The 16,072-nt window shown below is 33.0% G+C and overlaps 1 protein-coding gene across 1 annotated transcript; it reads left to right on the top strand.

The window, feature by feature from the left end:
• The first annotated feature begins 87 nt into the window (after positions 1 to 87).
• Positions 88 to 15,895, top strand: LOC110994320 (F-box only protein 11). The gene is made up of 15 exons (XM_022260885.2): positions 88 to 485; positions 2,585 to 2,825; positions 5,611 to 5,778; positions 6,323 to 6,527; positions 7,239 to 7,437; positions 8,033 to 8,257; positions 8,436 to 8,542; positions 8,648 to 8,785; positions 9,101 to 9,427; positions 9,856 to 10,050; positions 10,988 to 11,293; positions 11,793 to 11,973; positions 12,593 to 12,740; positions 13,214 to 13,312; positions 13,704 to 15,895. Exons 1-15 carry the CDS (start codon positions 389 to 391, stop codon positions 13,831 to 13,833), a joined length of 2,766 nt encoding a protein of 921 aa, XP_022116577.1. The 5' UTR covers positions 88 to 388; the 3' UTR covers positions 13,834 to 15,895.
• Positions 15,896 to 16,072: the final 177 nt, after the last annotated feature.

Raw genomic sequence — 16,072 nt, 5'->3', positions numbered from 1 at the left:
TTAAAATAAAAACAACTGAAATGTTAGTTGCTAAATCCATACGAAAAAATTACACGGGCAACATCGAAGGTAAAAAATGTTTCATTCATCGACGGCCATGTTTTTCTTCAGAGAGTCGCCCTTTGCTATTTAGGGAAGTGTTAATTTTGGTCGTAAAATAGTGAATAATGTTTTTTATGAGTTAACAGTTATATATTTTTCATCAGTGTTTAGTGTAATATTCATTAATTAATAAAAGTCTTGCCAATCTTTGACAGATGTGGAGGTATCTTAGTTTCCTGTTTCGGTACCCCAATCTATTCTAAACAGAAAATGGCCGACGGTGTTGGTGCGGTTGTCTCCTTTGTTTAGGCTGAATTTCTAGTGAATATAAAGTGTTAAAGAAATAATGCCTAGTGCCTCGTTTTCATCTTCGCGTTCTTACGTACGTAGATCGCGAAGAAAAGGTGGCCATAGAATACCATTGCCATCCAGGACACAATCGAGTAAGTTTTTCGGGTCGGCTGATGTTGTACCAAATAGTCTAAATATCTATAGAACAAGCTTATGATGTAAAGTTTAATTAATTTATTGCATATGCTCTTAATAGTACTAAACTTTTTAAATCATATGCTATAATTCCGTTATGATTGTTGCAGTAATATATGAAATGATTTCCTATAATTTATATGATATTTTAAGTATGTATGAGTGCTTATTAGCTCATAATTTAAAAACACGTTTATCTTATACTATTGGATGGCGCGTATTGTGAAATATTTGCGCAATATAAGTATTGATTTGTAGGATAGACAGTTATTTTACTATATTGCTGAAACAGCTGTTTGGAAACATAAGAATTACTATTGTGTTTAAGTGGTCTTAACCATTAGCCACTAACATTAATAATAATAAATACCAATATCTTTTCTTAGTTTGTAGTCATATTAGTATCTGTGTGTCGTTTATTTAAATTTTATTCATGCAAAGAAAATGTTATGTTAAGTGAAAAAAAATTGTTAACACATGTGAAGCATTATTCATAGTCCTATTTAAGGAACTCTTTTATGCAATCTAAATTATTTTGATATTTTATTAAATTACTTTAGGTAATTTGTAATTAATTATAATAAGATTTATAAATATAGAATCACTTTTTTAACAAAAGGGTAACATTTTCGGAATGGTTAAAATTGTTTTAAACAACAATTTTTTTGTTCATTTTACTCTACGGCATTGTTTTTCTGTCAATAGAAAAATTTGTGAATTTCTTGACAGGACTTAACTAATGAATTCTATAAATATTAATTTTCTTATTAATTTTTAATTATTTTCAAGCTGTTTAGTCTGCTATTTTTTCTTGCATTATATATCTATTCATAATCTATCTAAGCATAAAGTATGCTTTGCATACTGCATATATTCATACCAAATGAATTTTATTTTTTTTGCATTGTTATTATTTTTCATACAATCCTTAAAACTCTTGTTTTTTTATACAGTGGTACCTTGATATACAAGTTTTTTGAGATATGAGCACCAGAGCATACAATTTTTCTGAAATCACTTATCATTTGAGACAAGGGCTTACACACTTTACCTTCTAACAGTTTCTCCTACTTCAGACAGACCTTAGTGTTTTTCCTTATTGGATTATCACTTTTATTTTTATAACCATGGATTCAAAGAAAATTATGTATATACATATATATTATATGTCTATTGAATTATTAAAGAGTGAAATTGTTTTCATCTTCAAAAACACTTAACAAAAAAACAATTGAGGTGGTAGTGTTTTGGGTAAATCCCATTTGACATACTATCAGGGTTATGAAACAAATTAAACTTGTATGTCAAGGTAATTAAAATTAATGTTTTTCTTTCTTTTAGGCATACATGTTACTTTTGTTCATTCTAAATAGATAAATAGTATCATAACAGCAAATAGGTCATGCATTTTGGCAAGTAATCAAAAATGTATTTATATTATATATATAGTTTTGTTTAACATTAATATATAAAAACATGTACTTTAAAATAACAAAATGTCATTCAGCAGGAATTTTGTCAGGTAAATAAGTTCTTGGTTCTCTTAGTTGTCTGTTTTACATTTTTCCATAAATTTCATTTAAATAATCATCAACCTGCATACAAAACTAATATGATGCCACTTGCTTCATGTTGCTTTTTCCTAAAGAGCTGTGGCAATTTTTTCAAGAATTTCACAATGAAATGAAATAGATGAGTTTAAAAAAATAATATATACTATATTTTACGTTTATTCAAATAATTGCATACCTTAAAGTATTCCCTTCAACGTGAATAATTAAATGTAATTAATTGTAGATATTAAAATTAATGCAGATATTTTTCATGCCTTGCAAACCAAAAAGTTGTCTTTTTAGTAGAGCAACATTAATAAAATACTTATTTCATTACTCATAAATGAATAACACATTTTATACTGTTCGTTTACATTGTTAGTTTTATATATGATTAGGATACTAATATATGAGGCAAAAATGTGTGTTTGTGGACAGTACTGAATTAAATTAAGCTGCAATTCCTAAGGCATGGCTTCTCATGAATTTACTTACTTTCATAGGTGAGCCATGTGAATCAGTACCTTGCCCAAATAACGTGACAGGCAGCGCTATGGCGGCGACAGCTTGCGCAGGCCCAAGCGGCAGTGGCGGTGGTGGGTCTCCGCCAGTGCCCGCCGCAGCCCCAGCCACCACGGCCGGCCATCACAGCCCATATGACCTACGACGGAAATCACCTCCGGCCTACCACGAACCGGGCCCCTCTGGAACCTGCTCTTTACCCGCCAGAAAGAGACCGAGAACGTGAGTACATATTTTGTTTTAAATCAAAATATTGCAAATAGGTTACGTCTGCCTCCTTTCACTTATAACTGAATATTTACTTATAAATTGTGTGGTTTCAATGGTAGTTTTATGAAACAATTATGTTATTATATACAATCATACTTTAAATTTAATAATAAAATCCATGCGATCAAACTCTGCAGATGCATACAACGTTCTCGTTTTCCTCCCTTTAATAAGTATATCGCACATTCGTATTTATGGTGTGTATAGTTTAATTTAGTAGTTGTAAAATTAATCGGGTTCTAACTATTAATTTCGGCTCGTGTTATATAATTTGAATCACTTGTTTATAACCCATTTAGAGCTGGAATTTTCAATACTTTCAGCGTTTCACAGCTATATTAAATAGATTTTTAATATAAGAATTCTTAACTTCGGTCGGGTTTATACGAAAACGAACATATCTATCTCACAATTTTAATGTTGAAACACATGTGAATGCTTTGTTCATGAAATAAAAAATATACGTTTATTTTGGAACATAAGATCATCTAATATCACTTATTCCACGTCAATAAATTCGAGCCTGTTGGCATCCCATGATTCCCCAATATTTATAATATGAATATAAATACAGGTAGGTCCGTTACTTAATACAAGTTTATTTAGTAACTAAACTTTATGAGTTAAGTTTAACTTACGTTTCCAATAGAGTTCGGTGAGATTCTGTCGAGATTGCTTGCGTTCATACTCCTAAAATCTTATCATATATACATATAAAATAAAATACCTTAATAAAATTAATAGTCATAACTAAATATCCGTTCAGAAATATTTAATTTCCTGATATACTTAGTTTCTATTAAATTAGTAGTTGTTTAGATATACTACTATAAACCAGAGGAATCGATCCGGAAATGGAATATTTCACAACGCTTTAATTTCGCAACGACACTATTTAGTACTTTTCATAACGTTGCAACACTGAAATTGTCAAATCTGGAATCTAATTAAAAGTTTAAGGGCCTGTTTCACAATGTATGGATAAAGTGTCAAATAGCTATGCAACACATAAATTATTCGAAAGATAAAACTTCCAAATAAGATACTTTCCACTTCATGACGTATAGCGCTATCTGACAGTCGTGAAACGCAAAAATACTATTTATCCTACCAATAAGTAATAAATAGCTTATTTGGAACTTATCCGGACATTGTGAAACAGGCCCTAAGTATACTTAATTTTATATGGATACTTGATGGAACTTTAGACAGTTAATTCAATACAGTTCTATGTTCGAACTATTGTTCCTTCTACGGCACCGTGACTAAACTATGCCAAATTAATTTGTGTAGTGCCATTTATTATACATATTCTGTAATAACGCAACAATTAGCGTGCCATTTACCTATATAATCGAAATATATTAATAAAGTAATATTTATGGAATAAAATTGTAAATAAGTGAGATTTTATATGGGATTTTTAGCCACTTAATCAGTGTGTAGGAAAAAAAAATATAAATTGTTACTCGTTCTATATCAACAATATATTAACGGCAGAACCGAAACTAAGGTTTTATACTCAGCTCTCAAAATTTGAGATTTATTACTAAGTTAATCCGAAGCGATAATTTAGACAAGAATTTAATACTCACATTCTGTCCAAGAGAAGGGTAATGAATGATTTGTTTTCTTTTGCAAATTTAACATTTTCTTGTTAGATTGGCACGTGTTTTCCATTTTCCCGCGGTGTATCTATTATTCAGATCGAATGTATACACTAGTATCTAAACGCGTGGAACAATGTGTCTGATATATTTCTTTTTTGCATCGCCATTGGATTTTTTGGGGGAATTATGGTTGTCTATAAAAAAAACACTTGCTTAGGAATGATACGACATGATGATGATGTGATAGTAGACTTACCATTCTCTGATTGGCCTGACGATATCATCTGTGTCGCAAAAGTGAAGGAAATAGGGACTATAAATCTTGAACACCGGTACTGACGAGTGGATCGATATGATTTTAAATAATAATTAGGGTATGAAACATGTTGCCGGTCGGCTAGATTTTGCACACTTTGCACAAAACCATCCAACAACACAGCAACAATCTTATTCACTAAATATTGCTCCGCAATTGGTAAAAGACGTGTTAGACCTTTATTGCGGCATAAACGTTAAGAATACATATGTTTTGTTGATGGGATTATTCGTTTCTAACGAAGGCAATAGTTTGAATGTTACACTTCGTGTATTATTGGACTTGATCAGATCTTTGACAAAGTTTTAACATGATTCTAATTTGGTTAAATATTTTCGAACATGGTGTACAATATAAACTTGTAGCGGTGTAAGAGGATTTTGATTTTGCACCGCCTTCTAAGAGCAATGCCAGCATGAACAACTTTGGTAATTCATAACCCAGACGATTTTAAAGTTCCAACTCAGCAGCCTAAAAAATCCTCCAATTAAAGTTTAGATCCAGTATTCGTTAAGGAAAAAATAAAACTGGTTTAGAGGTTACTATCCTACTATGTACTTACGTATATGTACAGCGTACTCCAGACTTAAAACACTTATTGTGTGCTAAAATTCTACTTGCCAGTTTAGTGTTCTGTTAGTTTAAATGTTTATGATCGTCTAACTAAAACTGAACCGAATCCCTTTGATTTCAATGTATTGTTTCGTTTCAAACAGTAACATTTAGACTCGTTTATAAGCCATGTCATCAACGATTTTAAGTAGACCAAAATGAGAAGATCTGGCTGTTAAGGTATTGATTTTATTTACAGATCGCTGTCACAAGGCGTGGATGTTTGCAACGTGTCGCAGTACCTGCAGTATGAACTTCCGGACGAAGTATTACTTTGTATACTATCACATCTCACCGAGCGCGACTTGTGCCGCGTCGCGCAGGTCTGCAAGCGGTTCAATACGATCGCTAACGACACCGAACTATGGTAAATGTTTACTTATTTAGATTTATACAAATTCGATTTAACTGCTTTTAATACTTTTCATAAACAATAAAAGAGCAAAATTCAAATACAGGACTAATCACCAAAACTACATTGATATTGATGATGTTGGTTAAGTCCATGGTTGTTCTAACACACAAATAGAAACCTTAAATACCCTTTTGGATTGAGTACAATACAAACTACTCAATGGATTTCTGAACTTACCATAAAAGAATATAGTGAGGCAGGTCATAGTACACACTACCTAAAAATGTATCAACTTTACATCGCCATCGTATCTTTACTTTAAGTAAAATTATTGAAAGTTCCTTACGGGATTCTGATTGCATTACTAGCGGCTGCATAAAAGTTACTAAACCTTTCATGTTACTCTTAACTGTATCTTCCTAATCCAGAAAACTAAGTTCTGTCATTTGTGCAGTTCAACTAACATCCCCGTTTGTCTGCCTAAAACTATGGCGAATTTTAGCCAACATGTTATGTGGACTAAGACTTGGAGATAGATTTATGTTTTTCTCAATAGGAAAAGCCTGTACCAGTCGGTGTTCGAATTTGATACTCCATTACTGCACCCTGCGCCTTGCCAATTTGAATTTGTGGCGCCCGACGATTGTGAGGCTGACAATCCGTGGAAAGAAAGCTTTCGTCAACTTTACTATGGAATACACGTGCGTCCGAATTACCGCCCCAAGAAAGACTCTCGTATGAAACACTTTAACACTATAAGGGTGAGTTCTATTACTTATTTATTTATCTGGAAACAAAACACATACATCTATACATTAAAAAAAAGGTTTCACTAATAAAAGAATCTACTAATACTATCGAATCGGTATCTGCTACTATCGAAGTTCTTGTATTAATACAGTCGAAACAGTTTACCCCATCGTTTAAAACATACCAGTTATATTGACCAAAATCAAGGGTCCCGGCTGAATTCTTATTTGTCTGTATATTAATTTATAGATTTCCATATCAGATAAAAAATGTTGTGATGTAATTGTAATCGTGAAAAACAGTAGTATTATTATTCCTAATAAAAGATATTTGAGTTTTTTTTCGTCCTGATAACACCGGAAGCTAAGCGACCTAATCTTTATAACCTTGGTTTAGGGTTGGCTATAAAAATAAAATAAAATCATTCTTGCTTGTTATCATGTATATTAAGTCTAGTTAGTTTATATCTTAAAAAGATAATCAATAAAACGGATTTAAAAAAGGCATTTATCTGTCTTCTTCAACTCGTACTGTAATTTCACTAATATGTTTTATTTTGTAAAATATCCAATTTACGGTCATTTCCGATTGTAACAAAGTAAATAATTAAATCTGCATTATTTTTGTATATTGGTGTAGGTTTTTTTATTTATGTTTCTTTCACCTCCACATTACAATAAATTTCTTTTATTTCAAAAATTAACTAATTAACCCATTTTCAGGCGGCTCTCGAATATGTTGAGGAACGCAGCGGTGGTTCGACGGCCGCGAGCAATACAAGCACGTGCGCGTGCAGCCCCGCGGCGTGCACGTGCCGGCGTGCGTCCACATCTGCGCCCGCTCGGCCCGCGCTCGTCTTCGTGCACGCAGGCCTCTACCAGGAGGAGTGTCTTGCTATTGATTCGGATATACAGCTTGTCGGTGTGTATATATTAATAATGGTTTATTTGAATTCCTCCAACTTATTTAAATTGAATATATACAATTTAAAGTATAAATAATAAAGGAACATAAACAAAATATTAAATAAAATTCATTTAACAAGACAAACATTGTATGTAAACATGTATTTGAGAGTTATTCTTTATAAATAAAGTATTATCTCTTATGCATTAGAAAAGACAACTAAAGTAAATAGACAAATCATTGCTAAGGGAAAGCCATAACTCTCGTAGTAAAATATTACTGGTCTTAATCTGGTAATCTTTATCTCCAGTAATATTACTTTAATTGCCTTTGGTAATGAAAGAATTACAACAGTAAGCTTCCGCGTGCGACTCACTTTCGACTTTCTTTGCGCGCATTTAATACTTACCGGTTAAGGAAAAGTACCTAAAAACCGGTGGCGTTTATTAGAAACAGAAGGCTTATGACTATGGAAAAAACAATATCACTAAAACAGATACAAAAATCTTAGGGCCAGACAGAAAAGGATTTAAAAAATAATAGACAATCTACTTAACTTGTCTATATATATGTCTATGCTCGTTTTTAATATTTGTCATAACTTTTTCAGGCTGTGCCCCCGGCAACGTAGCGGAATCTGTGGTATTGGAACGCGAGGCCGAATCGACTCTTACATTCGCCGAGGGAGCCAACCGCGCCTACGCCGGCTATATGACCCTGAAATTCTCACCAGATGCGACAAGCACTATGCAGCATCACAAGCACTACTGTCTGGAGGTCTCCGACAACTGCTCACCCACCGTTGATCATTGTATTATTCGCAGTGCTAGTGTTGGTCAGTATTAAATTATTACATTGTATTTCATTATATATTATATAAAGTAACGGCTTATGTTCTTAGTTTGGCTTCTTATTTTTTTTCTAATTGTAAACAGATCAGCTTGCTTATAAAGGCAATGTATAATAACCATATTGTTAAATTGGGTTTTGCTAATATATAAATGTGTATACAGTTGGTGCAGCAGTGTGCGTATCAGGCGCTGGCGCTAACCCGGTGATCAAACACTGCGATATCAGCGACTGTGAAAATGTCGGCCTCTACGTCACTGATTACGCGCAGGTAGATATTAATTAAATAATGAATTAAAATTATTCATATCCAACCAAATTGTCTCTATAGAAATGTATTCAACTATTATATATATAATTGCTATTCGTTTCAAAGGGCGCGTATCAAGACAATGAGATATCACGTAACGCACTAGCTGGTATTTGGGTGAAGAACTTTGCGAATCCAATTATGCGTAGAAACCACATTCATCACGGCCGGGATGTTGGAATATTTACATTTGAGAATGGACTGGTAAGATTTTGTATGGTACTTATTTCATAAAAGCATTGTCTTTCGGGCACTTCAAGCATTATGTAAGCAGATTTACTGTAATTTATCCCCCCCCCCCCTCTCTCTTGTCGGAAAAAGAAAGCAAAGCTCTCAAAAAAAGTAAATAAACATATTTAAAGTAAATAATTTTTTGATACATACATTTAAAGTAAATAATTTATCTAATTACATTAAAAACTAGTCAGATTTATAAATGCAATATTTAAAAAATGATCTGGTATGTTCTAGATAAATTTGTACTGTTAGGTATTGTTTTAATTGAAATTCTCTTTACAGGGCTACTTCGAAGCAAACGATATTCACAATAACCGGATCGCGGGTTTCGAAGTAAAGGCCGGTGCCAACCCTACCGTAGTACATTGTGAAATACACCACGGACAAACCGGCGGTATCTATGTACATGAATCCGGTCTAGGCCAATTCATAGACAATAAGATACACTCGAATAACTTCGCCGGTGTATGGATTACCTCTAATAGTAACCCCACTATACGACGTAATGAAATATATAACGGGCACCAAGGGGGCGTGTATATATTCGGTGAAGGGCGTGGTCTGATTGAGCATAATAATATCTATGGAAATGCATTGGCTGGTATACAGGTTAGTTGTTTTTATACATTTTATATAGAGATTCATATTAAAATCTAATAAATTTAAATACTAGTATATCTATATTAGAATGAGTTTTTAAAGGATGATATGTAACAACAGTTGTTTTAATGTGTGCATTCTAAAATATAGCGTAATAGAAAATATTAATGTCTATACTAGAACTGAAACTATATGTATATAGTTAGCAAATGTTGGTCAGTCACATCTGAGAAACTCACATGATTTTATATTACTCGATGTCCAGAGTACTTTACAGCAATCATGCTTCTAAAGATTTTCCCAGATAAAGATGATAAGATAACTGTTTGATATAATAGAATACGGTTTTACATTTTGTTGTTTATATAATTAGATATTAATGTATCTATAAAAAAAAGGTTTTCGTTAAATTCCTTAAATGATAAATATATTTTCAGATTCGCACAAACAGTGACCCAATAGTGAGGCATAATAAAATCCACCATGGCCAGCACGGAGGCATCTACGTGCACGAGAAGGGCCAAGGGCTCATAGAGGAGAACGAAGTGTACGCGAACACGCTCGCTGGCGTATGGATCACTACTGGGTCTACGCCCGTATTACGACGTAATCGTATACATTCGGGGAAACAGGTTCGTTGCATTTATATTAATACATTAATTTCCTAATAGTCTATTTTCTAAGATAGTGGTACGATTTGATAGATTAACTATAAAAATCCGCACAATCAGCCATGTATAAATAGGCCAATGACATATATATTTTTTAAATTTAATATTTAATTCCTCATGATAAATGAGGTTTACAAATTTCTGCCGCTTCATAGATCAAGATTAATCTTCTTACCTGAAATATGGTTTATACTTGTAATTTACTGATTTATTATTATTTTAATTGTTTATTGGGTTAAATTGTCACTCCAAAAAGTACTTATTAAATCAGTATTGCTGGCAGTAAGAGCTGATATGGTTGTGTTGCTTTATTTTAAACAAATATTTGTTTTTTTCAAATTAATTCTTGTTTTGCTAAGAACCCAGACCATCTGGGTTTATAATAAATATATACACGGAGGTGATATGTTAAAAGCGTAATTAATAAATGAGTATTGAATAAACCCCGTTATCTACGCTCAGTTTTGGGGAAATTCCGATAAGTAGATAAAGACTACGTTGATTCGCTAATATATTAAAAGATCTGATTCATACTTAACAGAACCATGTAGATATAGTGATTTTAAAGAAATGCGAAATGAGAGGTTTTATTTTATTATTATGTATTTTTATATGTTTCATAATATATTAACTATATTTTTTCAAAATTGTATGAGGTCGCCTTGTAAATATTTATCAATTTCAAAAGCGAAAATGATTTTTACAGAAGTAACAGACTTTCCTTTTTTTTCTAAAACTACTAACTTCACGAGACTAATTTATCTGAAGCGACATCGCTATTTTAACTTGCCAAAGTGAGCGTTAGATAACGGAAATTCCGTTATCTAATGACACTAATATTAACTAACTAACACTACCTATTGAAATATATTTTTAATAAACCCATCGCATGTTTCAGGTCGGCGTATACTTTTATGATAATGGCCATGGAAAGTTAGAAGATAACGATATATTTAATCATTTATATTCGGGGGTTCAAATAAGGACAGGAAGTAATCCCGTGATAAGAGGCAACAAGATATGGGGCGGACAAAACGGAGGCGTTTTAGTGTATAATGGCGGACTTGGTTTATTGGAACAAAATGAAATATTCGATAATGCCATGGCCGGTGTCTGGATTAAGACAGATTCTAATCCCACCTTGAAGAGGAATAAGATTTTTGATGGACGCGATGGCGGGATATGCATTTTTAATGGCGGAAAGGTAAGACATCTGAAATAGATATTAAAGTTGATAGGTCGTAGATTCGATTTTTTTTCCAAATAACATTCAAAAGGAAAAGATTTGGAGGGGGCGCATTGACATTTTGGTAGTTTATAAATTGTTAATTGTGGAACTATAAAAATATATTTTTTATTATTAATGAAAATATCTAGCTGTTTGTTTTAGTCTTCTGCGCATTATCCTACTATTTCATTATTGTTTTATTTATTGAATTCTAGATCTGCCCTTCAGTTTTATACGCGTTCATTTTTTCGTAGCCACATTTTACAATATAGCCTTCAAACTGACCAAAGCTTTTAAATACACGTTTTTCTCGTTGAGAAAGAATTTTGAAAATCCATTTCGTAGTTTTCAAATGTTTCCATTGCAAAAAGTTAAGATGTTCCAATTTATTTATTGGAAATTCCCCTAAACAAATATTCTATTTAAAATTGAAGTATATTTTGAACCAAATACTAAGAAACAATTATCTTTCCAGGGTATACTAGAAGAGAATGACATATTCCGTAACGCGCAAGCTGGTGTATTAATATCCACCCAGAGCCACCCTGTACTACGGCGAAACCGCATCTTTGATGGCTTAGCCGCGGGAGTCGAGATCACCAACAATGCAACAGCCACACTGGAGCACAACCAGATATTCAACAATCGGTTTGGAGGTAAACATGATTTTACATTTATTTATTTACGAAAAAATTGTCTTTATATGAGACTCTAATGCACGTGTGCACGATTCTTTCACATGTAATATGTAATAGAAAACCTTTAAAGAAAAATTACACACAAAAAAACAAAACAAATTATTAAATTCTTTCTTCTTTCCCCATTTCTTGGCCTGTACGGTTTGTGCGTTGGCCATGTTTCATTTACATTTTAATGCTCAGAGTTATTTTATATGTATATTATATATTTTTCCTTTTCTATGCTAAACCATTTTCTACATTATAATGATTACTTTCCATCAGATCAGTCATTCTTGATGTATATTCACAAGTTTTCTTTTTTTTCAATACTTTCAACCATTTTTATTATTATTATAATCAATTATTATATTAACAACAAGCTGAATAACATTCAGCATTCGCTCTATGAAACAGTTCTAAATAAGTTAATAGTGGCAATAGTCGCAACGGTTCCATACATTTTTCTTCGAAAGATAAAACACACATATCCCTTCATATAGTAGTGATTGCTACATTTATACATTTACATTTTTAAGAATTAAGTGCATTTTTCTTAACCTTCATAAAGTACTTACACGTTCTTTACATTTTACAGGTCTGTGTTTAGCATCGGGTGTATCACCTCTAGTACGCGGCAACAAGATATTCAGCAATCAAGACGCTGTGGAGAAAGCAGTTGGAGGCGGACAGTGCTTGTACAAGATATCCTCATACACATCCTTCCCAATGCACGATTTTTATAGGTAAATTTTTAATTACTATATATTGTAGTTTTGTCTCATACAAAACAAGCATTTTATCTGTACTAATATTATAAAGAGATATAATTTAAGGTTCTCGGGATTTACTGAATTTAAAATTAATTTATTAACATATGGTAGGTTATATATTAGCCGAAAGTATCGATGGTTGCCGTGAAAAATTATTTCAAATATAGTTTAAGCTTGACTGAACCTGGGAGCCTCATGTGATATTGATATAGAAAACTCCAAGCTGTTGCTATAGATTTTTCTATGGGAGCAAGAAATATTGATTGTGAAGAATTATTATATCCTGAGAATACAGGCATCAGTCAGGCACAAAAAATCCAATACTTATTAAAAATATATTGATTAAGGAAAAAAGCGAGCGAAATGATGTTTTTTGGTTTACTAAATTTGTGTCATATCAAACATACTTCTAAATATCCTCTAAATCATAACTTTAATATTTTCAGATGCCAGACTTGCAACACAACGGATCGCAACGCCATATGTGTCAATTGCATCAAAACGTGTCATTCAGGACACGATGTAGAATTTATACGCCATGACAGGTAACTTATAATTTTTAACTGTTGGTTTACAATATTATTTATGGATATTAAAGATCTGTTTCACAATGTCCGGATAAGTTCCAAATAAGCTATTTATTACTAATTGGTAGGATAAATACTATTATTGCGTTTAGGTCTGTCAGATAGCGCTTTTCGTCATGAAACCCGAAGTTTCTTGACGAAACTTTTTTCCTTTGAATAATTTGTGTTGGTAGCTATTTGATACTTTATCCATACATTGTGCAACATAACTAAGTTGGTGGTGTAGTTATTATGCCTATTTCGTAATTAATGCTCTGAGAAACATTGTCACGCATTTTCACAAAATAATCTTAAATTCAGTTCGGCTGACGTTGACGTCAATTATTGTAAAAATATTATTTCCTTCTAGATTTTTCTGCGATTGTGGCGCGGGCACATTATCCAACCAATGTCAGCTGCAAGGCGAGCCAACTCAAGACACAGACACCTTATACGATTCCGCTGCTCCCATGGAGTCACACACCCTTATGGTCAACTGAGCAACTCGCTGTCATATTGGTCACAATTTTGCTTCATAACTCTTATAGAGGCCAACTATGGGACGCCGTTAAATTTACTATTTTATTTACGTCGCCAGTCATTCGTGTTTGTAGATCTAAAGATAAAAATGTTAAAAGTAAAATGCCTCGATTTGTGTTATTAGTTAGGACTTCTAGAAGCAAAACAATATGTGACACAATTTACGAAAATCCCAATACAAAAGGAATATTGATCTTGAGCATTGCCTTAATGAAACTTAGTTGAACGTCATTCAAAGACAGTTTCAAAACCCGGGATGATCTTTGGTAAAGTAGGGCATGAGAAAATCCAATAATGTAAGATAATAAGATAAAATTATAAACGTTTATTATTATTTGTTTAAGTACTAGGACTTTTACCATCACTTTATTATATTTGATCACAATGGAAGGGAGATATCGGAGAAGGGAAATTTCACACATTAAAATTGGCCAAATATGAAATTATGGCCCTAAAGCCCAGCGAAGGAATTGAAATGATTCTGTGATGTGCTCAGTTGCGAAGTTCTCAGTTGTACATACAATTAATCATTATTCGGCCCTTCTGTTAATATAATGTAAAGAAAGTAAATTATACAAGCAATTTACTTAAACAGCACCAGGTTAATTTTTCTATTAGTCTGTAAAGGAATTTCACACACCGAAGCCTCCCATTTTATTTTTATCGACTCTAAAAGTTTTATACTCGACTTAGAATTAGCAGAAGGGTCGATTAATGAATACCTAAATTTAAGTCAATGAATGTCGCTATAGCTATTATTTTTATTAGCTAAAACTATAACACATTTGCCGAGTCGCTGTTACACAAACGGTTGTGCCCTAGCGTTTCATACTCTAATTGTAAATCTAGACACGATATACAGGGGAAACGGGACAATGTTCCCCTGGCATGACTCTGGCAGGGGAAACGGGACAATGTTCCCCTGGCATGACTCTGGCAGGGGAAACGGGACAATGTTCCCCTGGCATGACTCTGGCAGGGGAACATTGTTCTCTTCTGTACGTAATGTAATGGTGATTGATTGTCGCTACGCTATGTAATATGTAGGTGTTGTCATCGGTACTTAATTATGTATTTCCTCATAGTATCGTGCATTTCCAAATTGTAATCATACATAATCTCAATCACGTTGATATTTAGAATATTTGTTTGTTTTGTAAGATGTACTGATAGCGATTTATATATATGTACGGTGGAATCATGGGAGATTTTTTTTTTAAACGGATAGTTACGTTTGTGAAGGTATTAGCGAGTCGAGCCGGACAGGAGAGCTTGTTTTACGAAGGATTTTCTTTTTTACATTTGACGATTACGGGAGCATTTATTTTTGGCTTTCCTGACGGCGAGGGCTCTGCCGGTTTTAGTTAATAAAAATATCGTATTAGCGAGAATGGCGCGTCGGCGCCCGAAGGCCGGCGCGCCGTGCTTTGTAAATATTTGTCACACAATAATCGAAATGTAGTTATTAATGTATTTGTATCATTATATTTTTATTATTGATCACAATATGTATGTCTAATTATAACGTATTACGTACGATACGCTCAGACGGGCGCACGCAGCTAGTGTACGTTATACGCGAAGGATTGTGCGCAGTTTTGAAAAGATCTTAGGTACAATTGTTAATTTAAAGTATTGATATCGATCGAGAAGCAATGTCGGGGCGTGCGACGGAGTGCCGGTAGTGATAAGTTAATCGAATAAGCTATGAAAATCTAAATTCTCTGTAATCACTATTGCAAGTTTCCAATCGTTAAATCGTCTCCATAGCACGGTATGTTCTGAATCTGCTTTTTTTATAATTCTCAATCTGTGATCATCGCTAAATGTTTAAGAGGAAATAATTTAGTTCATCACATACAGAATTTATATGACATTGTAATCAAAATTTATTGTGGCGGCTTATTGTAATTGAATGTGAAATTATTTATTTTCAGTATGTTCTTAATTTATTTAATAATCCGGATATTGTTTATTGAGAAACCACTGTAAAAGCCGTGATATACATCATATACTATTATATATCGGAATTTTATTTCTAACCCTTGTTGTATTATAGGCGTAAACTACTATATACATTAGATTCACACTATAAAAGACAAAGCAAGTACACAAATGAGTATTATGGCAAAGCTGTAACTATAGTAATTATAAATCTTGACATTGGATGGATCACACCTGCGTCAGATTAAGATACAC

The sequence above is a fragment of the Pieris rapae genome, chromosome 11 (assembly GCF_905147795.1).
Source record: "Pieris rapae chromosome 11, ilPieRapa1.1, whole genome shotgun sequence".
NCBI lineage: Eukaryota > Metazoa > Arthropoda > Insecta > Lepidoptera > Pieridae > Pieris > Pieris rapae.
Note: the sequence above shows the minus strand (reverse complement) of the source record. Positions and strands in the feature narration are given on the sequence as shown.